Source organism: Paramacrobiotus metropolitanus, unplaced genomic scaffold (genome assembly GCF_019649055.1).
Source record: "Paramacrobiotus metropolitanus isolate TYO unplaced genomic scaffold, Prichtersi_v1.0 Parri_scaffold0000020, whole genome shotgun sequence".
Lineage (NCBI taxonomy): Eukaryota > Metazoa > Tardigrada > Eutardigrada > Parachela > Macrobiotidae > Paramacrobiotus > Paramacrobiotus metropolitanus.
Genome location: NW_026570240.1, coordinates 1,276,973 through 1,299,488, shown reverse-complemented (window position 1 = coordinate 1,299,488; position 22,516 = coordinate 1,276,973). Strand labels below are relative to the sequence as shown.

General features: G+C 41.6%; 4 protein-coding genes across 6 annotated transcripts; 2 read left to right on the top strand and 2 right to left on the bottom strand.

Moving 5' to 3' along the window:
* The first annotated feature begins 4,164 nt into the window (after positions 1-4,164).
* LOC129586308 (putative bifunctional UDP-N-acetylglucosamine transferase and deubiquitinase ALG13) lies at positions 4,165-8,907 on the top strand. Its single transcript, XM_055479454.1, has 17 exons — positions 4,165-4,592; positions 4,728-4,785; positions 5,045-5,128; positions 5,268-5,324; positions 5,812-5,858; positions 6,256-6,328; positions 6,492-6,573; positions 6,650-6,758; positions 6,821-6,866; positions 6,983-7,103; positions 7,184-7,254; positions 7,316-7,449; positions 7,625-7,764; positions 7,840-8,056; positions 8,130-8,202; positions 8,296-8,443; positions 8,516-8,907. Exons 1-17 carry the CDS (start codon positions 4,465-4,467, stop codon positions 8,647-8,649), a joined length of 1,722 nt encoding a protein of 573 aa, XP_055335429.1. The 5' UTR covers positions 4,165-4,464; the 3' UTR covers positions 8,650-8,907.
* Positions 8,908-9,444: 537 nt separating this feature from the next.
* On the top strand, positions 9,445-17,106 carry LOC129586287 (feline leukemia virus subgroup C receptor-related protein 1-like). Of its 3 annotated transcripts, none has more exons than XM_055479418.1 (8): positions 9,445-9,730; positions 12,284-13,206; positions 14,191-14,452; positions 14,537-14,742; positions 14,848-14,951; positions 15,823-15,930; positions 16,054-16,274; positions 16,385-17,106. In XM_055479418.1, exons 2-8 carry the CDS (start codon positions 12,349-12,351, stop codon positions 16,567-16,569), a joined length of 1,944 nt encoding a protein of 647 aa, XP_055335393.1. In that variant the 5' UTR covers positions 9,445-9,730; positions 12,284-12,348; the 3' UTR covers positions 16,570-17,106. The 3 variants fall into 3 exon arrangements, with proteins under 3 accessions (XP_055335393.1, XP_055335394.1, XP_055335392.1); XM_055479419.1 differs by lacking the exon at positions 9,445-9,730 and adding an exon at positions 11,617-11,832; XM_055479417.1 differs by lacking the exon at positions 9,445-9,730 and adding an exon at positions 11,618-12,019 and having other exon boundaries at positions 16,385-17,105.
* A 412-nt stretch (positions 17,107-17,518) lies between these two features.
* On the bottom strand, positions 17,519-18,905 carry LOC129586194 (3-ketodihydrosphingosine reductase-like). Its single transcript, XM_055479257.1, has one exon. The coding sequence runs from the start codon at positions 18,789-18,791 to the stop codon at positions 17,811-17,813; it is 981 nt and encodes a 326-aa protein (XP_055335232.1). The 5' UTR covers positions 18,792-18,905; the 3' UTR covers positions 17,519-17,810.
* Positions 18,906-19,226: 321 nt separating this feature from the next.
* On the bottom strand, positions 19,227-21,259 carry LOC129586255 (E3 ubiquitin-protein ligase RNF113A-like). The gene is made up of 2 exons (XM_055479366.1): positions 20,395-21,259; positions 19,227-20,044 (listed from the first exon to the last, which is right to left on the bottom strand). The coding sequence occupies exons 1-2, from the start codon at positions 20,854-20,856 to the stop codon at positions 19,481-19,483; spliced, it is 1,026 nt and encodes a 341-aa protein (XP_055335341.1). The 5' UTR covers positions 20,857-21,259; the 3' UTR covers positions 19,227-19,480.
* Between the last annotated feature and the right edge of the window lie 1,257 nt (positions 21,260-22,516).

Here is a 22,516-nt window from a genome sequence, read left to right as displayed (position 1 = left end):
TTAGTTCGAATGATTTTTTACAAATTTCGGTGAGAATATTAGATTATCATGCATGCCAAATTGTCATACATGGTGATGTGGGTGAATAATTATCGAATTGCGGTATACATCTGGCTCGAAACCATCGGACGATATGCCGTTAATTTGCACTTCTCGTCAGATTTTCCGGGTACTCTGGACCAAGATTTGATGGCCTCGGAATAAATGCGGTCCCCATTATTCTAATTAGCCGGTGCTGGAGCCGAAGTGGCACATCTTGTGTGCGAACCCAATTTCCACTAGGCTTGGCATGGGCTGTCACTGCACACAAGAGCCAGGGTATGACCTTACGGGAAGCTGTCGTCGACCTGGTAGAATCAGAATTTGCTTTCGGAATCTCATATGAAGCTTTGCCGCGCGTAAAACAATTGACCGTCATGTTGTTACAGACTTACAACCCATCTGCCCATGTTTGCTAAAGAACGTCTATTCACGCTAAAAACAGCGCTGTTCTGGGTAGGCGTAATGAGGTAGAGCATTGGGTGCGCTCACTGCTGTAAGAGACATACACAATATTGTGACAATAAATTTTACGTCGTGCAAGATTTAATTACGCATGGCTTGTTTTGGAGAGCGTATTCCTAGTATCAATACGGTACAAGAGTGGACAACCCAACAGGAACTCTAAGTCTGGTCATTCACAATACAATTTTGTGCTAATATTAATGTAAATATATAAGGCAGATCAACAGATTTGAGTAGAAATTTAAAGACAGGTACGGGACTGGTCTCGGGGAGGGGGAGCTTATGGTTAGCAGCTAGAAATTCTGTCAAGAAAATGCATCAAGCGCATTTGCGTAGTCGACTGTCCGATTACTTTCTTTGCCCCTGCAACCTCGATCCGTGCCGGCTTTCGCAGGCTATAACGCAGCGTGTTATCCTATATCTGAACCATATGTCCAGGAGGTAGGCCGGAAGCGGGAATACTGTAATTTTATTAATAATCAACGCACAGATCAGGTGGAAGAAAAATAACACGTGATACTATTCACAAATCACAACAGCAAAATTTCATCTAAACTATCCACTCCGTCCATCGTACCAAGGATACATGCTGAATTTCCGCGCCGAATTTCCAGCGATAGTCGTTGACGCAGAAATTCGTGCGATCGACGCTCTCTTGTGTGCAGCTGCAGTTTTTTGCCCAACTCTTTCACATTGGGGATAGCCGCCGGGCCCCATCCCAGGGACCCATCGTCTCAAAGGCGATCGGGAAAAGATGTAGCGCCCTTGCAGATACGCATACAGTCGGGACTTCTTTTCTTCTGCTTGTACAGCAGCAGAACCTCCCGTAACCGACGTTAACGGGAGATGGGAAAGGGCCATTGTGTCGACGCATGTCACATTCCAGGCCAGACGCATCCTTTTTTTCCAGGCAAACAGCCAGTTTCGATTACAGTATACTCGTTATCATTTATCTGCAAATCTGATAAGTAGTGGAACTATTCTCTGGTTAATACTACGATTACATTGTTTCTTTGAGCTGGTTAATGCAGACTTCCTTGTAACCGGCCGTAGATGTACGATTGTTGTGACACACCGACAAACAGAAGCGAGATTCATTAATAGATACAATCATACAGCACATTTCTATGGGTGGAATAATCTGGGGGTAGTTTTGTTCTTCTTCGATCAGAAAAGTGGCCTGCACACCGCACAGTCGACTAGCTTCCGTCGAAAAAGGAAAAGCAAAAGGTAAAACGTTTATGTGAGAAACGGTAATCTACGCAATACATGTTGCTGCAGCAAAGCTGAACGATGCAACTACCGCGAGTCGGTCAGGTTATGGAAGAAAATCTGTTGCACGTAAAAGGAAAAAAATGCCGAGCGATGTATATCCGTTTTTATCGAAACACGCAACCGGATCCTCAAGTCATCGTCTGTGGTTCGTTTGTTGCCATCGCAAAGTGTGTTCAGTACCTCGGCGTTGAGGTCGATAACCACCTGAAGTGGAGTGAGCAGTTAAGAAAGGAGCAGCGGAAACGGAATTTTGGCACTGCCATGATTAAGCGAGCACAAGGAGGCCTAAGCATGTTACAGCGCAAAGGTCTTAGCTTTACGTTGCAGTCCGGCTAGCTTCGCCCTGGGTCAAAGACGCTGCAGACCATACCGGCAACTGGTGTGCGCTATGGCAACCGAAGCAGGGGTAATACTGAAGACCATTATTAATTACACAAGATGCCGGTTACTCCGGAACTTCATCAGCAATCGGGTATTTCTCACATATTCGACAGATGTTGTCAGACTCGACCGGTCAGAGCGATGCGATGTGGCTTTTAAAGATCTGGAACAAAGAACAATTCCCGCTAAGCTTGAACCACGCGGCACGTCATCCACAACAGATCAACGTGTACTGGACACGAAAAAGACAGTCTACAATACATGTTCGCCTCTTTCCCAGATTACGATGGTCATCGTTGCATACAAAACCCTTACGGCAGTGATCCCCGAATTCACGAATCTACAGTATGTTATCTGTACTGGTGAACCTCGCTCGACCACAAATTTCTCCGCCAGCGGTAGGCGCTAGAAATTCAGTGATGCAACGCCGCAGCCGTACTCGGAACAGTACGTGGATGGAGCGGCAGCCTTTAAAAAAATTTTGTTGCTGAGATTAACTGCATGTTTTTGTTTTATCTGTAATGTATACGTATACGCGTTTTATGAAATAAAAAGCAAAATTTAAGCTCCACAGAACGCGAAATTTTTATTTTCATGCGCACAAGATTTCCGTAAATATTCTGCACCGTAAACTTTCTGGTCCAACATTTTCTGGACCGTAATATTATCGGCCCGGAATGCATTAACCGTAAGATACTCGTACAGAACTACAGAGTACAGTCTGTATGTAGTTGAAGTCGTTGCCGATTTCTTTCACTAAGAGCGTAGCTAGCTTTCCCCATGGCCCAAGTGCTTCGAAAGCTAGAGGAGGGAAGATATTCTGGTATCTATCGATCAAAATTAATAGGAGTAAATTTTATCCTGCGCGGCAGCAGCTCCCGGCTCGCAGTAACTGACGTAGATTTCAGGTGAGACATGGCAACAACATCCGCTCATGATCACAAGTCAGGACACGTCCCAGGCCAGGCACATACAGCGTGTCCAGGCGAAGGTTATGCACCCATCTGGACGACGATCGGACGTGTGAGATGTTCCCCGGGGCTCCAGTTTAGCAGGAATGCCGGCTGACATAGCTTAAGTTATGTTTCACATTTTTAAAGACACTGTCACTCTCCATTTCCACAGTTACTGACTGTTACGTTCCCACGGATAAACTCTTGACGGGGAGAACCGTGTATCCGTTCTGTTCTTCGTGATCGAGCATCGCTTTCATGTTACAATTAGCATGAAAACCGTTTGGACTAGCTCACATCTGGTTGCTGAATGCAAGATATGGCGACTTAAAATGAAATAAATCTTCAGATGCATTTCGTGCACCAAAGGTTATTGATAGGTGAAACTTTGCTGTAAAAGGTCATGATTGTTATGAAGACGAGTCTGAACCAAAACCAGCTTCGTAACAAGTTCTGAAATGCTAAAATGAAATTGAAAGTTCTAAATGCCAAATTGTGATGTGGAACTTCTAACATTGATTTCACGAAATTTTCACAAAATTTCTACCGGATTTCCGTTTTTTCTTCTGCTGTCTTGCATTTGGCAGTTTGACATCACGCAAAACGTCTATTGCACATTTTGCACAAGAATCGCTAAAGGTTACCTCATTCTGTAAATTTTTTTGTAACGATTAAGGTTTTGCAGGTACGGCGCAAGGAAGGCTTGCCTTTTGTGCTATCGGTAAAGTAGAATGTTGATACTAAACTAAGATAACTGTTGAAGAACAAAACGATAAGTGGAATTTTACACTGAGTCGGTACGCTGCCGCTGCGGTAGCGTGAGAAACCGAGCACCTCGGTAGTACTAATTCTGTGAATCACCATCACAATGCATGACCGGCTCTCACCATCAGGTTAGCTCTTATTGGCTGATATCAAAGAATCATCATGGCGTCCGTTGGATCCTGTACGAATTTTGAACAATAAGTAACTGACGTAACAGAGCAGCATGAAGCATTTTAAGAACTTCCAATGGACAGTTGGACAGCACGTTTTGCACTGCGAGTTTAAAATTTAATAGCACGTCGACATAGTGCGGAACTGCTGATTGCACGTCCACTTTGTGCATTGTGTCGGTTGCAGCTACTAGCAAGTCCAATCAGCGGATTTATCAGTTTGAGTTACGGTTATTAAAAATTATTGTATGGTACTGCACTGTAAGACTTAGAATCAGCAGAAATTTGAGGATGGCGTGATTTGTTACTGTTTGCGGTAATTTGCCTCTCAGTATCGACTCACGACTCGTGGAATACTGCAGCAAAGGAAGAAATACTTTCGTATTTTTTAACTATTGTATCGCCGTTTTGACATCATGTCTGGACGTTTTGGGAATAAATATCCCGCTCACCGGTACGAGGGTTATGCTTCCCGCAGCTCATTGATTAAGAAGCATCGTCAGCCAAGGGAGAAGATTGATTACGTGCTGGATAGCGCAGGATGGTGCGTATTAAATTTGTCACTTTTTCTAAGTATATTTACTATTTAGATTTTGATGACTGTTTTACATCGGGATAAGGAAAATGAAATACATTTTATTGAATTGTAGCTTTTTAATATGACTGGGAAAACTTGCAGGTATCGAAAACGAATCCCTAAAGATGCCTCTTGTCTGTTCCGGGTCGTCTCCGAGCAAGTAAGACAAGCTTGGGAAATTTGGGCACCAGTTGTCAACGCCTTTACAAGCATGACGTATAGGCGGTGTAGTGTCGATCTGCACGAGTAGATACCGTATAATTACTGGTTAATTATGGAAGAAGTTATCAAGATATATAAATTTTAACAAATCCTGTTACAGTGTTACACATGGATTACCGTATACTTATTGCATTGCTTTGTATAAGTGATATGAAAATACGCTGTTCGGTCTAACTAGCTCGTTGCCTTTTAATCAGGTATTCCAGAATCAGGTTCATTTCGCAATGGTGCGAAAAGCCTGCATCAGGTTCATGAAAATGAACTCTCCGATATTTTCAAAGGTAATCAACGAATTAGTAGTTTATTCGATGACGTCTTTGGGATCTTGCCCATTTTTACCTAACGAGAATGTTCGGGATCGTTGCAACGTATGGTTTCATTATAAAGGTGTTTTGAGTAACCATATTACATCAATTTCAGTTGATCCCCAAGAATGAAACATGGGCGCAATATCTGGAGAAATTGCAGTCGGAAGAGGTTTGTTGACACTTCAATGCAAACGTACTCGTAGATGTGTAATTGATAACTGGTTTAGTGCAGGCGTATTCAGTACACAGTAACTAATGCAGTATACGTATGTTATTTTAATGCTGTGCCGTTGTATAAGTGAAAATTAAATAGAAAAATGTACCGTAATAACTTTTGCAGTCGTTGGTGCTAGCAAAACTTGGATTTTATATGATTTTATTTCACCCAAATGTCACTGTATACTGACTGCTGAGAAATGACATCGACGTAAAACTATAAAATCAGCAGCGGATTGTTTCTGTTTTGGTAGAAGGATACATCCACTTAATACAGTCAAAATATTTCGGTTCGTTTTTTTGTAGACGAGACATCCCCGCGCATGTTTTTTGTATCTAATTTTAATGTGGCAGATAAGCGTTATCAGCCGAACTACTGAATCTGACGCTCATTGTTGATATAAACATGCAGCGGCTTTAGAAATGTATCGTTTTTGCAGACAGCTGCGAATCATCCGGAAATGTTGGCCATGTCCATCTTGTACAAGTAAGTAAAAAGTGATAATGTACAATACGCACAATAATGCGGTCAGCCCTGTTGAACTTAATACTATAAAAATCTTTTTGCATTGATGTATCGATGGACTTGTTCAAAAAGAAGCTCGTATTTCCAATAACGTCGTTACGAATAATCAGCCATGGTGTTTTCACGAATCGGAAGCCGGTTACGTAATACTATGCAGCTTCTTTCTACTATTGGCGTTGTAACTGTTATTTACTGCTAGCTTGCCTTCAGAATATTGACAAGAATTTAATTTTGACCAGTACATTTTCACCAGTTTTTCGCTTTCTTGCACAAGAATTAGTCAGTTTTCTCTGTTTGAACGTAACAGACCTCGAGAAACAGCGAAAGGTCAAATTAGTGCTGTCATCATTGTTAACAGGCGGGATTTCATTGTCTACCATCATAGCCAGAAGGAACCAGAGAACAAAACCAACCAGGGTTTTGACAAGCATGTGAGTGTCTGTTTTTTCCGGTTTGTATCAGCTTATTTTACCAGGCAGTAATAATTTTTATTATAACCATTGGGCAACATGTGCTTGGTGTAATTGTGCTTTCTCCATCCCAGTGTCGGTATTAAAGAATTAACTTCCAACTCAAATAGTTTGTTTCCGGTAGGTTACTCTGTGTATGTACGGCGACAACCATTATGATAGCGTTTTACAAAAGGAGGAGCTAACAAAGGCGGGAATCGCTCAAGGTGAAGCGAAGGATACATTTAAAACATTTGATTGGGCCATTTGCCAGAGCTGATAACCATCAAAAGTGTTGTTTAGCTATTGTCTACGATATCCAGTACTGCACGGTGTTCAAACTGGGAAAGGCAGTGGACATTCTGACCAATCACATGCTAAAAGAGCCGCAGAACCATGAAGGATTTAAGCGGTCAGTACGTTCTTTTTGACCTACGAGTTTTTCAGTACAGTATTGTAACTGATTTCTAACAGATCTCCGTCCGACGGGCGCAGCGAATTGTCAAATGAAGATCTGGAGGTGCGCAGATTTGTTTCCATTTAGTTTTTCTTGTTAACAGTTGTTTAAAACCGATTTGTTGCAAAGTTATCGGTTTCGTTGTTGCCTGTTGATGTGCTCCCGTTGATTGTTATCAGGCAGTCTTGTACAGCACTTTTCGGGAAAAAGGGCCGCCATTTCCGTACAAGATTGCAAAATCGTTCAAGCCGCATATTTATCGCAACGTTGATTTTGATGTTTGGATCGAAGATCGAAAGCGTGAGTTCGTAGTCGATTTGACTTTCAGTTGAAACGCACTGTTTTCAGCTTGTGTTAAAACGTTTGTTGGTTGCTTTTAGGCACAATGAAGCAGGAACAGGAAAGGGCTTGTGAAGAGAAGGGTGCTTTGATCCCTGGCTCGCTGTGCTGGGTATTCAACAAGGTTAATTCTCCAAAAAAGCCGGTGTTGATTTGTTGTGTCCTCACTGCAGATAAATCGCACGCCCGACCGTCACGATAACTGGGGCAAGGAATGGGGAGTGGTCCAGAAAATAGACAGAGACCAGGTGGACAGCCAGACGGTTACAGGTTATTTCGTTTATGTGGTGGAGATTGGAGAAACAGAGTAAGAATTTTGATCGATTCGAATATGTTTGCAGCTGTTAGTTAGTGCTGCGGTAAATGCTATAACAGCCAGCTTACTGCTACCGTTTTACCAGCAGTAACCAATATTTCTGCATGCAATATTAGGTTACTATTGTTAATTGCTGAAATTTGAACACCTAATTATTTTGCTACAGGAAGTTCACAAAGGCGCAGCTGAAGTACAAAGAGGTGGAGGAAGAGTATACGCGTGACCCGTATGCGAAAAAAAGTTCGGCTCCGGATGCTTTCAGAGCCCGGGTTAATGCTGTCCCATTTTCTCATCGAGGGCGGCTTGGTACAGTGTATTATTCTTGCTGATATTATCGGATTTTGCACAGTAGATTTACCGATAATATTTGGAATTTTTCAGAATTCCGAAACCGGAATTATTATGATGCTCGTCCGGGTTATCATGACCAGAATCGTTACAAACATCCCGGTCCAGGAAGAGATTTCAGTGTCCGCTGTGCTGCGCCTGTTTTTCCGGCACCCTCACGATTTCCGCTTTCCAGGATGCAGTATCCGAATCGTCCACCACAATGGAATCCACCGGTTCCTAACAGCGTGAATATGGTGGCTTCTGAACGGTAGCAGAAAAACATTGCCCTTCGTTATCAAATTGTTATTTTTATGGAATGACAGTTAATCATTTGATTACAGATTGCCGATGTATGCTCAACCGCAGTTCGTCCCGACCGTCCCCCAAGGATTTGCAAATTTCCCGAGCCCTTACGTACGCCTTTGTCCATCAACATTGTTAATTTGTCGTTGATTGCATCCGGCCTTCGCACAAGCAACATCTCTTAAAAATTCCCATTATTTGTAGGTGAACGAAGGAGGTATTCCCATTCCCAACCATCTCGGCCAGAACATGGTGAATGACGGAAGCGTTGCCGTTTACAACAATCCCGGCCAGAACAATATGGCGAATGATGGAAATGTTGTCGTTTACAACAGTTTTAGTCATAATTTCGGTTAGCATATTTTGTGGATTTTGGTCCTGGTTACTGTGTCTAGGGTCAAGATTAAGCACTGCCATTTTGCAGGTCCTCACCATAACAATGTTATGATTGCGTATCCGTTAACTAGTACTGCCGATGGGATTATGGTGCCGGGGCAACCGGGCTTTATCGTCCATTATTACGGTCCTGTTCTCCCTCAGAATCCTCCCGTATCTTGAGAGCGTTAGCGGCATGGACGGCGTATGCGCCTATGCGGAATAGTTTTTGCCTATACAGGATAATAGACATGCGTGATTTAAAGGACCAAGCTGCGGCTATCATTTCAGTTTATATTATAGTTTGCATTTTACTGGTTTTGTGTCATTCCTTCTTTTTATTCTTGTTTTAGCCTAGTGTCCTTAATTATGTAGTTACACAGTTGATTAGTCAGTTCTCTGATAATGGACACTTGATGATATAAACACAGTTATCATGTACTTAACAGTACTTTTCGAATAACACTCTAGGAAGAGTTGGTTTTTGATTTTAAAAAGATTTTTATATAAGCACAATTCTGTAACGAACTATCGAAGGGGATTTCAAATAAGCAAACCCATAAACCTAGGCCCTATACAGCAGTAGCTTGGAAGTAATAAAGATTGCGTTTTTTTGAAAAATTATTCCTCAGAACTGCCAGCCGTTCATTGTCCAAGAGAATGCTCGAAATGGTGTAACAGTTTCGGGAAACAGTAACGCGTCCAGCTAGCAGTACAAGCGGACCGGAAATGCCATACAATGGTTTCAGCTAACTGGTAAAGGCGGTGCCGCTGTAATTTGGTAGAAGTATGTGCAAAGTATTAAACACGTACATACGGTACAGAACTACTGTAGATAGTAATGTATTTGACGTATAGAAGTGTGCAGATGTATACAGTTCCAGTACCAAGTAGTACTACCAACTACGTAATACGAACTAGAACGTCTTTATGCAAGTGGAATAGTCGCGTATTGAGCTAGGAGGATGAACACTAGGATAATTTTATTGATTCCTCTGCCGTGCACACACACGCCCGTGTTAGTGGACGGGATAGATTCAGTGGCAATAACAAGCATAAACGAAAAGATTATCCTATCAAGACTGCTTTGCTGCCAGATCAAAACGTTAGTTGTTTTGCCGGTTGCACTGTGTGCGCATCCACTTATTCTTGTTTGAATCCCATGCCTTTCCGTCAATCCATCCCGCTTTATCTGGAAAATAATTAACAGCTTCCGCTGTGGTTAGCAATCGCTTGTTACATCAGTCTGCTTTATTGACACAAGGTATGAACTATAGATGAACGATTTTTACGCCTGGTTCTATTTTTATGTAACATTACGATATTTTAAAAACCTGTATAATATTATGTACTTTATGTTTGATCTGCCACTTACGCATTATAGTGATAATAATTATGGATGCTCCAAGTCTGTAATGTAATCATCCACATAATCTTCGATTAGCTATTATACTACAAATTTGTCAATACAATAAAAAATTCATGTTACAGCTGTTGCATTGTTCGTCATTTCTTACAGCAAAGAGATCGAGCCTGCAGTATTGCAACACGATCCAGTTTCTTAGTTGTTACTCTATCTACTACTAACTTTGACACTATATCATCACTTGATAAGTCCAGCTGATTAGAAAAATCTAATTAATCGGCAGAAGTCATATGAAAAGTCAAGCGTTTATTAAATTACCAGTTCTGTAGTATTTTTTCTTGGTATTTAGGTTTGGGAAATTTCAATGTTAAGTTGCTTTTAACATTCAAATGTTAATACTTCAAATTCAAGTACCTTAAGGAAATTCTACATAGTTTGCATTAGCAATGACGCACATACACATTGCATAATAGAGCAATGCCAAAGCGTTTCCATATTTCAGCAACTTTTGTGTACACAATAACTGCGTTCGTATCGACCACAAAAATAAATCCATAAGTAATAGCACAGTACTGTTTTACTATTTATTTATTACTTGTGGAGTTCGAACGAAAAGTACTATATATGCTCAGTGTTGCTGATTCCAATTCTCTATTCATGATACAGTTGTGTACATACATGTTTGGGTCATCCGTTTTCGTAAAATTTAAATTACGATAAACGGTAAATTATTACTGACGATCGCGTTACGTACCGATTTCGCGATAATGATTGGATCAAACTTATGGTTTCAGACGATGCCACATCAGCTGTTTAGGAATAATTAGATAAAAAAAGAACAATTATAAGGAAATAATGTGCGTTATCAACAGCGTTTCCGTTACACGCCGTTTTGGTGTACAATTACTGAAAACACGAAGTGGCGTTTTCTTGTCTGCTTCGCAGTCAGCGAAAACATTCCGTCGCGGACTCGCTGTGCAAATTACGTATTATTCGTGTACATACTATAAATTTGTAATTACATTTGACTTTCCATAGACCTGACGAAAACAAGCCGTAAACTAAATAGTGTACAAAGACTAGTCTTTGTAATTATTCTAGTTTAACCGACTGCCAACTGGTGTCAGTCCGCTCCGGAAAATGTACCAGCGCAAGAGTAGTTCGTTTATAATATTTTATGCACGTGAGAATGAAGGCATGTGTGTGGTCTGGTCACTGGTCACGGTGACCGTACATAATATGTACTACATATCTATATGTTTCCAATCCCCGTAAATACCGACTAATGCGCCATTAAATTTTAGAACGATTTCCAGAATGTTTAACTTTTCTCGTCTTCTTTGCAATAATCTTTGAAGTCTTTCAAACTGCAGAAACTACACAATTAACGCCACTGAAATTAATTTTACCGCTACCTTTTAAAGTGATATCTCGCGAATATGTATCGATATAAGGCATTACTGTTCAGACGCATTAATCAATGTCATAATTACTGTTTCAATATCAAGGCATAATTCAACTGGTATGCGGTATTTTCAGTTCCAACCTTGTATAATGTGTACTCGTTCGAAGTATTGAAAGTGAAAGAAACGATCAAAAGATTTGTAAACAATTGTGCAGGGTATCTATAGTTATATTAACTGTAAGAAAATTAATGTCCAGTGTGCTTTGTGTGAATTTAACAAAATTAATAATAGTAACAAAAACGGAATGCAAGCAGCTAAAAACTTTCTTGCGCTTGTCGGCGGTGTCTCAGCCTCGCAGGGCTACACAGTATCAATGTACAATACACATCGTGCAGGATTACAGCATAAAGCGAATATTTTTCATGCTAGATGAAGACTGTGCCAGCTATCACGTTCAGTGAGTTTTACGACTACGCTTTGTGATTGTTCTGGATGAGATTTGCTTTTTTGTTACTTCTGATTATTTTCTTTTTAGATAATCGTTTTATTCCTTTCGCATAGAATTATAAGTTGAGTTTTGGTTTGTGGGATGATGTAAGTGAAATGGCGTCCAGTTTTCTGAGTGGATTTCATACTTGGAGCAGTGCCTAACGAGCTGCAGAATCGGTCGATATTTCCTAGTTTCTTGACTTGAAAGAATAAGACAGAGTTCCGGTCGATTCTATTTCTGGTAGTATTTATCATTTTTGCCAGACTGTCTTTGAGAGAGCTTCCTATGCAAGTAAGTTAGCGGTTCTCTTCGTTTGTCTTTTTTGTGTCGTGTTCTCGCTGACGTGTTGTCTTGTGAGACCCATAATTGTCAGTCTTGAGGAATTTCGTAAATACGGGACGATGCCAAAATATTCTACAAAATCTAATTAGAATTATTAACGTTTGCATTTTCCCACGGTTTACACGTGCCCGTGTTTCTGCACATATTGTTCAACGTGTCAATTGGGACAAAGTGGAGTGTACATTTGCCTGAAGATTGTTGCAAAATTTGCAGGTAATCTCCACGTTTCCCACAGCTGCGGTGTCCGGGCCCGCATTCCTGATTGTCAATGTGACAGAATGGCACTTGACAGCGACGAAGAGGCCGAGGCCAAAGTCCCGCTGCAATCAGCGAAATCGCCAAAAATTGTGATTAGCACGTCTAAGCCAGCCGACGACAGCGTATTTACCGCGGCTGGCACGACGCTTAATAACAGGCCCAATGGACTTAATAACGACAATGCTGAATTACGCGAATATTCCTCACCCTCCGCCGGATCACCGACTGGACCGAGCCGTAGTTATCAGAAGATGGAGCCGCGCGCCGAGGGCAGTCCGGCCGATTTGCCCAAGAAGCGTCTGCAGCGCCGCGAATCCCACGCCTTCGCCTTCAATTTCTCCGACTCATTCGCCCGTATTGTCCGGCAGATCTGCGGCAAGGAGGACCGCGAGACCACCGACGGGGATATTCAGATTGTGGACGAATCTCAGCCGCCGCTGTACCGCACCACACCCCGGCGTTGGATTATGCTGGCTGTGTTCTGTCTGTATTCCATGAGCAATGCCTTTCAATGGATTGAATACGGGATTATTAGCGATAAGATAGTATTCTACTACGGTGTCTCGCCGCTGTCGGTGGACTGGCTGTCCATGATTTACATGCTGACGTATATTCCGCTGGTGTTTCCGGCGACGTGGCTGCTGGATAAAAAAGGTTTGCGGGTGGTGGCTTTAATTGGATCATTGGGGAATTTCATCGGCAGCGCAATTAAGTGCTTCAGCGCTGTCCCCGACCGCTTCGTGGTGACTTTCGTCGGGCAGACCGTTGCGGCCATGTCGCAGATCTTCATTCTGGGACTTCCGGCGCGCCTGGCTGCCGTCTGGTTCAGCGCCAAGGAGGTGTCGGTGGCGACGGCTTTTGGAGTGTTTGGCAATCAGGTTAGAGGAATTTACAGTTTGTTTAAGGATTTCAGTTTATATTTCATCTTATTACAAGGAAAATAAATGGTGATAATGATCGATCCGGCTGTGCGGATTTGTCGTCAGGCTGGTTATTTTAATAACGCTAAATTTAGATCCGACAAATGCTCGTTAGGCTGGTATTCAGGCGGAAATTTGTACGGCGATTACTGGTTGAAGATTCTGTCATCGCAAGCGCAATCCTTGCTAACAGCTTAAAACTTAACAGGGTGTAAAGTTTATGCAGCGATTAGTTATGGTGTATTTTTCAAGCTAGCGCGAAATTGTTTAAGTTTTGGCATTCATCCGGTGCGTCATCATCTAGTTTCAGGTCGCAAGATTTCTTACAAAAAACAACAAAATTTATAGGAGTTAACGCTTTTAAATCGAGCTTTTTAATTTTCATCACAGTTTTATTCAAAATTGGTAGTTTAACAATATTTTAAATTGCTTGAGGGTTTTGTGCACAATTCTGCGTATTAAATACTGGTGTTGTGCGGTTATACCGCTATGGCTGCCTGTAGCCTGAAGATTCTAAAAACGGAAAATTCTACGGTGCTGTATTTGTTGCCAATTTTCCTAGCAAATGTTTACCGTATTTGAATTTGTCACATGGCATGTAGACAGAAATGATTTCTTTCTCAAGTGGTTAGGCGAATTAGTTCACGTGCTTTACTTCAAATAGCATACATTGATTTTCCAAATTTGCCTCTTTTCGGCCTTGTCACGAACTGCAGTTGTAATGCAGCAAGTCGATAAAATTGCGCATTGCTCAGCGATTCCCTAAGTGTTTAGATCGTGCCGTCGCAACTGTGTCATTTAAATATTTCTTCCCAGTTGATTGTGGTCAAGATCACTATCTTGACGATGCCGATCTGGTTAAGTCGATCGGGAACTGAGAAGAGTTGCAGCTAGTTTTTCCAGTCATCGTGTGTATTGACGCGTTTTTGCTCTAACTGGCAGCTGGGTGTGGCCTTGGGATTTCTACTTCCGCCGATGTTGGTCCCTACTGATCCAAATAATCCTTTTCATAATGCATCGGATCCGCACGATCTGTGTCTCCAGGAAAGAAACGTAACGATTATGCAGAATGATGCACGTTACCAAAATATCTCATCGGATTATTTAAACTGCGACACCTATGATCTCTACGGTCGGAATCTCGCAACCCTGTTCTATGGATCCACTGCGCTGAACGGATTTCTCTTTCTTGTTGTTCTGTTTGGTAAGTGTTTGTGTTTCATTTTTCGACTGGCTTATTCTGTTCGGTCGAGTGATTGGCGTTAATGTGGTGTTTCGTGCTCGTTAGTCTTCCAACATGCTCCACGTTACCCGCCCAGTCCGGCGCAGGCGGCTATTCTGCAGGAGGCTGCAGAAAGCACTTACTTGAATTGGATTAAAATTCTGATAAGAAATTGGAATTTCATCATCCTCGTTGTAAGTTATGGGATTAATGTCGGAGCGTTTTACGCCATCAGCACGTTGCTGAACCAGTGCATTCTGCATTTCTTCCCGGTAAGAATAAAATCTTCTGGCGAAACATTTCGACTACTTTCTTTATTTTACCTTGCCTTAAATTCTTTGTGTCGTTCAAATTTTTATTTTTCGTATTTTGCACAGGATGAGAACGAAAACGCCGGCCGCATAGGTATGACAATTGTCCTTGCTGGATTAGTGGGATCGTTTATCGGCGGGTTATGGTTATCCTGGAGCGGAAATTACAAGTACGTATTCTTGTAGTTGTCACATAGCGCTCCCCTGAGCGTAACTGTTTACACTGGCTAGGGCATAGCAGAGTGTTAGATGTCAGGATATTGAACTTGTAGTTAAAACTCTGTCCCAGATATTCAGTTGAGCACGAAATGGGAAAGAGTTTTTACATGGATTTTGCGTGATGTCTAATCCATCAAGTTACAATAGTTACTGCTGGGGGTACGCTACGGTGCAACGACTGCCCGCATCCGCCCGTAAGGAAAATGATAGAACGTGCAAGAAATTTTCAAGATCGACAGTATGATGCTGTTAGCCATACAAGGAGTTTTAATGTAGCTTTTCTTGAGGATAACTTGTGTCGAATAATTAGTCAAAACGAAAGGATCATTAAAAACTGTGTAGATTTCATTGTTTTTGTAGTTTCCCAAGTTTTTGACATTTTTCTAGCCCATCTGTTAATGGGATTAGTTTTTGCATCATATTTGCTTAGTGGCAATAATTGAGCGGGTTTATACGAGTTCGTATTAATATTCCCGGTAATCGAATATTGACTTTGTGGTTTATTATTTGTAGAGTCGTTCTTCGAAGCTAGATCTAATTGTACCGTACAGTTTGCTGATATTGATTGGCTATGAAAGAGGTCGAACTCTTGTTTGCTGAAACAGTGAAAAGATTGTTCGGCATTGTAAATATCACGGTAATCTGTCGTATTACTCCATAACAAATGATAGCATGAACCATATCAAGAGCACCATGAGCATGAGCTATCGCTGAAGTTTCGGTAATCATGAAATTGTGGTTTATGAAATGGTGGTCTGACATTAACCCTTGCCACCTCGAGTCATCTAATTGCAGACGATCAATAATCTTTCGACTTTGCAGGACAACGACATTCGTAATTTATCTGTTGTCTTTCCTGTGTATGATCGCCTTCGCCATTGTGCTGCCCTTTTCCATTTTACTCATCTTTATTGTGGCGGCTTGTCTGGGGTGAGTGTAAACTTCAAATTCCCTTGACCTGTCTGTAGTGAGTATAGTGATAGCCGAGATCTTCTGTGGCTGCTCATCCATTTAAGCAGACGCGATGTTGACTTTGTCCTGTCTCACGCACAGATTCTTTATGACGGGTTATCTACCCGTGGGCTTCGAATTTGCCGCCGAGATAACGTATCCTGCACCGGAAGGAACGTCATCCGGTCTTCTCAATTGCAGTGCTCAGCTGTTTGGTTTTCTCCTCACACAGTTGATGGGTGTCATATTGAATGAAACAAAGGATCCGGTCGGGTCCAACGGATTCATTGCGGGCTGGCTCTTCATCGGGACTGTCATGACATGTAAGAAGAGAGCAAAGATTTTCTTGTAGATGAGCCAACTTGTACGCCTTAATTGCGTAACTGGCACAATTGCTGATTGATGATGTTTTTTTCTCAATCGCTTTATGCAGTCTTCATCAAGCCCGATCTGCGACGCACCAATGTCACTAATATGATGACCGCTAACAAGTCAGCCGCATCCTTAAGCAGCACCGCCACCGGAAATACCATCAGTGTTCCCCAGATACGGATTGAGAGTATACAAATGGTGCCTAATGACAGTCATGTCAAGACCACTTCGAGGGATGCCCGCTAGTCGCTAGCTGCCGGGATAGATGATTTATTTAACCTCTGGGTTGTTATGGGCTACTCCTGCTACCTAAACGATCTGTATTAGAGCAACGAAGGTTCCTTTGGCGATATCAGATGTATTTGATATGTCCCGGTAATTTTGCTGGACAGTCTTGTGCTTGATAAGAAGGATCTGTGTCGCAGAGTCCGTATTATTGGTGTCACTAATATTTTTTGTTGAGGTTTTAACTTTGATTCAAATCCCAAAGTTTATAGGTTATCCAGTGTCAAGTGGAGTGTTATTTCTGCCAATGCGGCATTGTTGCACTTCCGTTTTTACCTTTGACGTTTTCCTGTCTAGTCTTCTGATTCAATAGTGCACTTTATGCATGTTTATGTGGCCCGATTGTAACACTTTGTGTTAATTCAGTGCAATATTTGCATGACATGCTGAACGATGATGTGATTTATAAAGACATAAATTGGACTGTAGAATTTGCAACGCGTAGGTGTTCTATTTTTAATCGCAGTTGTGTATATTTGGAATTTTGTGCCATGAGCATATATACTGGTGCGGTGACCATTAAAACGTAAAACCTTCATTACGTACTCCAGAACGAATTTAAAGTACGTGTTTTCGAGCTATCCTATGCAGACTTGCAGACACACACAACTTTTGCCTTTCGAAAATGTACAAAGTATTTAAAACCGTAGATTCATTCAGCATTATGGGACACAGACAGTTTATTTATGTTCGTGTCTCATCGACATATTTCTGTTTGTGCCTCATCGAGAGAATCCTGATTTTGATATCAGAATTAATAGATAGCAGGATTCTAACTATTTTCACAGAAATTCAGGATTTTTATTTGATTTATCTACTAACTTTTGTTACTAACCATCTAATCGAAATATGCAAGAATGCATGCAATATGCCAACAGTCGGAGCAAGGACGGTCCAAAATATACTCCAAATGCAAAATGTTACTAGTATTATTATTATTTCTTCACGGAGCAGGTAGTCAGTTTCTACGATAAAAAATAAACATAACACCCATTATAAAAATAAAATTGAATATAGTCTATAGATAACACTGTCATAATTCATGAAATCAATAACATCACAGATTCAATTCAAATTAAAAAAAAAACACGAGAAGCGAGGTCTGCGCTACAACAAATTTTTAAATAACCGAGCGACTCAAATAATGTTCTGCTTTCCAGGCGTTAGAAATGTATGCAAGGTTCCGAACCGTTCAAGTATTATTACGAACGAGTTTTCTCCGTTACACCACGCTTGACTATCGCATCAAAATATCTCCTGTAAGCCAATCCGATACACCGAAATAATCCCGCCAGGAAGAACTGCTGCAGCGGTTCCATGATGGAAATCACAGGCGACATTCCGGCACTGACACAGGTCAGCATGAACCCGTCAATGCCCACGTACGACAGGAACTTCCCACTCTGGGTATCATCTAACAGAATACGCGCAACCTGATCCGCCGAGTACAATCCGGCTGTCTGCGAGATGGCGCGATTGATCTGCGGCTTGGTTTTCTCTTCTTCCTTAAATCCCGGCGTATCCGTGTCAGGCGGATGCACCAGGGTGACGTGGATGTTGAAGGGTTTCAGCTCCATTTCCAGGGCCTCGGCGAGACCGCGCAGCGCAAACTTGGTCGCCGAATACGCACTGAACCCGTAAAGCCCCACCTGCCCGGCCTGTGAGGAGACGAAGACGATGCGCCCGGCGCGACGCTGCTTCATACTGGGCACCACGCACTTAGTGCAGTACACCGAGCCGAAATAGTTGATATCCATCAGGCGATGGAACTCCTCCAGTGGAATATCCTCGAAGATCTGTGCGCTGGATGTGCCAGCGCAGTTAATCAGCACGTCAATCGGCCCGTTGGCTTCCACGGCTTCACTGAAAGCGAGAGGGACGTTCTTGGCATCGGTGATGTCCAAAGACAAGGCTGCCACTTTCTGCGACGGCATCAGCGGCTCGAGCGCCAGAATCTGGTCTTTAGCTTCCTTCAGTTTGGCAGCGCCGCGTGCCACGATAGTGACATGGGCACCGAGGCGGAAGGCTTCCTTGGCCACGGAGAACCCGATTCCGTAAGATCCCCCAGTGATCAGGACATGCACGCCTCTGAGGTTCATTTGCTTCGGAGCGAGCAGTGGGGATATCATGTAGAGAAGAAACAGAAAGCTCACGATGCTGATAGCAATTAAAAGGATGGCCATTTTAATATCCAGACCAATCACGACATAACATGAAAAATAAATCTCAAAATCAAAGTTTAAAAATAAACAGAGATTTCGCAGTTTATTGGAATTTTTAAGTAACTACTTACGTATAAATGTAGTACTCTAGTTTCAACTTTCAAGTAGTTTGTAGCACTATCAAATAATCCATAACAGTTTGCTGCGCGACAACCACCCCGAGACGGCGTTGCCCAGGTTTCTTGTACCAGTGGATGTGGTTTTCAAAAAAGTTATGGAAAAGTAAAAACAAACTGTGAAAAAACTACGAATAGGTAGATAGTTTTCCATGGAGCCTGTACTGATAATTGTTACAGTTAAACTGAGTCTAGAAAGCAATCAGCTATTTGGAAACGAAACAGTTTATACGATTTCGAAGGAAAACGATCTCAAGGCGCTCAAGCTTAGGTAGGAAGTCAAATTTTAATGGGAACAATTCATGTTTAATGACGATTTTATATCGATTTTTTCGTCACATTTTTTCGAACAAATAATATCGCACGCATATCATGCAACACATCGCTCTGTTCATATACAATACAGTGAATACACCAAGATCTTCCAGCCACATTACTGGGCCCGTGGAGCTGAGGAATCATTCGTATGGACTTGTCGTACAAATAAAAGTTCTCAATAACAAATACAATATCCCCGCTTCCGTGTGATAGTGATTAATCTTCTGCTTCTTCGGCTGGGGCTATCCGATTCGTAAGGTGACTTTCAGTACCTGGATGGTCGTGAATATGAGACGGCTCTGTGGAATCTTCGGCCTCTTGATTCTTTTTCATTTTGGTTATAAGCTCTTTCGCCGGGTTGAAAACACCCATTGTCTGCTGATTGCAGGCGAAACAGCGCGTTGACTTCTTGTAATTAGTTAATGCGCAACTTTCGCAAAAATAGTGTTTGCACTTGGTTACGATGGGGTTTTTGAAGGTATCACGGCAAATCAAGCACTTAAAAGGTAGATCATCCTCGTCATCCGAAGCAATTTCGTATTTGCCAGCTTCGGCATCGTTCTGGCCGTATGTTTTGCGCTCGACTTCGCGCTCCAACTGCCAACCATGCTTGTAGTCCGAACGATCGTGTAAAAATATGCAACTATCGCCGAAACCACAGAATCCCGTTTCTTTGTAATCTTTGCAGATATCCGGTGCGTAATCCCAGCGAACGCTGGAGCGCACATTCGTGGGGGCTCGAATGGGACCCTTGCGTACCATTCCACTGCTGGCGTTTCCCTGTACAGCAAAAACACGAAATTTAGTTGTTTACAATTCCCGCGTCCGGTTTGTCTGATGTTTACCAAAGATAAAACGCCTACACCACAAAACACAGATGAGATGCGAAATTATCAGGACAAGAAAAACTGGGTGTTAAACTCAGTTAAAGTCATACCGAAAAAAGCTCAGATTTTCTGAAAATACTAGCAAGAACTTACTATTTACAGAAAGTTAAATAGATGAGGAACTGGGTATGAAAAGTATTATGCGAGTACTTGCTACAAGAGTAACTAATAACATCCTCAATCCATCAACAACAGTAAAAAATCAAAAGAAATATATATGAGAAAAATTCTGAAATTTCTTACCTGTGAAGTATCTTTCTTGGGAATGTACTGTGCATAATTGTTCATGCCTCGATAAATCTTATCGTCTTCCTTTCCCTTCAAGTCCGTATTCAAGTTCTGGGACTTCTCGAAAAGGGCTTGTGCGTCACGATCGTGTGGAGTCTCGGTTTCCAATGTGGCTGTCGCTCCCATATCTGACGGTCCTTTGCGCAAGTTGGAGCGGTCGGCGGAGTATGTGAATTCACGACGAAGCTCTTTCGATTTGTTGTCCTCCTCGTCGCTTTCTACAGCACCAACTTTGGTTCGCTCTACTCGGGCAGTCTTCTGTACAAAGGGATTGGACGAACGCTTTCTCTCATTGCGAACAATCTGGGTTTCGTCTTCGGAAGACTCCTCTTCGGAATCATCTTTCCGTTTGCTGCCTCGAGTAGGGTTTCTGCGAGCAAATGCCCGCTTAACAAACTGTGTTTCCTGGGATGCCATAATTCGAAATATACTGCCAGAAAAGCCAAATCGCAATAAAATAAGAGCAAAAACCAGGAACGGTTATTATGTCTCCCAGTCCTGAGCCCTTCAGATGAAATCGCGGTATCAATGCACTGTATTTATACAATCATAATATCATTATAGACAGAAGACACCACTGCAAAATACAGTAAGTAGAAGTAGTGAAAATACCGTATAAAGCCGTTTGGCCCATTTTTATCTTCTAGAAGAATTTTACGATCACATTATGTAACACAGATATTTAAACGAAGAGCAACATAAGAATTATAAGAAAAAAGTAAAACAAAACGAATAAAACAGCGGCATTAATTACAAAATTTAAATTTTCTTCCAAAGGGCTTTCAGAATCAATGTAAACATTATTAGAAGCTTTGTTCATGCGGAGTTCAATACAGTAATAAACTTGTGGTCTGTGAGTTTTGCATTAGTGAAGTGTGTGGTCGGTGCGCATTGCATTTAATTTGCACATACAAATACATGTAAGTACATGTATGTGCAAATGAGTGCAAATGAGCTGTACATGAACATATTTTATAGAAAGTTATTATTTATGGAATTGTGTGTTACTGCATTCATAATTACCATTTAAATCAAATTTTACTGAATTTTATGAATTAGATCTTATTCTGCAAATGAGCTGGGAATTCAGATATTATCCAATCGGAAATGTCATGCTCATGATGGCGTTAATAAAACAAAAATTTTTTATTCTGCAAATCGACGTAGCAGAGCAGATAGGTGCTTATGCTACAGTGAACATGTTCTACTAGAAATTCTGTATCATTAAGGCAAAACTAAAGCCGTCCAGCCGAGCAGGCATTGATTCACTTGTTCAATAATTATTAACGAAAATTTGCACCGAAGAAAGCTCGAAAAGTAAATGCAACTGAAAGCGGTAGTAAGCCTTCTTATACCGTACCAAGCATTTATAACAGGCTGCAACCGTGCAAATAAATACAACTACATATATAAATATATGTGATAATAAGCAATAACGGTTACTACTACTAAACTTAAACTTGCGGTAAGACTTTCATAAGATATCGGATTCGCACATTATCATAATTATATACTGCACAAGTACATACTGATATTTCCACTTTTATTGCACAGTGTGTTAAGTTTCCACTTTATGATCACATAATATTTATTATATGGTTCACCAAACCGTGGCATATATTATAATTACTTTACTACGGCAGAGCTAAAGCTATTAATGTAACACTTTCAGGCATAGTACTTACTTGCGCGGCGCGCCTATTTCTAAAATCAGTTAGGTTGAAAACTGGAAATCCTATTTGGGTCTATAATTGCGAGCGAAGATTCAGTAGCCTGCTGTAATATGGAACCAAGCAGTACGACGAGATGACAATTAAGCGTGTTTTATTAGTCATCTGTGGATGGATTGCACCATTTGTCCTCAGTCGGTCCATTTGTCGCTACACGTTTTTTTTTGAAAAATTACAAAACGGTCACTCATCGCCGCATCGCAAGCCATTCAATAGGATAAGTCATGTCTGACTTATGCATATATAAACATCCAAATTTAGGGCTATGGAAATCTTTGGCTGACACGAGCCGGAAATTTTTTTGTCGCACTTGCCGCAGTCCTTGAACGCTTTTTTAGCGGATTCCT

Excerpts from the sequence above, each read along its gene's own strand:
- LOC129586308 (XM_055479454.1), top strand. The coding sequence starts at position 4,465 with ATGTCTGGACGTTTTGGGAATAAATATCCCGCTCACCGGTACGAGGGT. Across the intron at positions 7,450-7,624 it reads GTGGAGATTGGAGAAACAGA|GAAGTTCACAAAGGCGCAGC; the intron begins GTAAGAATTTTG and ends ATTTTGCTACAG. Across the intron at positions 7,765-7,839 it reads TTCTCATCGAGGGCGGCTTG|AATTCCGAAACCGGAATTAT; the intron begins GTACAGTGTATT and ends GGAATTTTTCAG.
- LOC129586287 (XM_055479418.1), top strand. The coding sequence starts at position 12,349 with ATGGCACTTGACAGCGACGAAGAGGCCGAGGCCAAAGTCCCGCTGCAA. Across the intron at positions 13,207-14,190 it reads TTGGAGTGTTTGGCAATCAG|CTGGGTGTGGCCTTGGGATT; the intron begins GTTAGAGGAATT and ends TCTAACTGGCAG. Across the intron at positions 14,952-15,822 it reads TCCTGGAGCGGAAATTACAA|GACAACGACATTCGTAATTT; the intron begins GTACGTATTCTT and ends TCGACTTTGCAG.
- LOC129586194 (XM_055479257.1), bottom strand. The coding sequence starts at position 18,791 with ATGGCCATCCTTTTAATTGCTATCAGCATCGTGAGCTTTCTGTTTCTT.
- LOC129586255 (XM_055479366.1), bottom strand. The coding sequence starts at position 20,856 with ATGGCATCCCAGGAAACACAGTTTGTTAAGCGGGCATTTGCTCGCAGA. Across the intron at positions 20,045-20,394 it reads CCAAGAAAGATACTTCACAG|GGAAACGCCAGCAGTGGAAT; the intron begins GTAAGAAATTTC and ends TTTGCTGTACAG.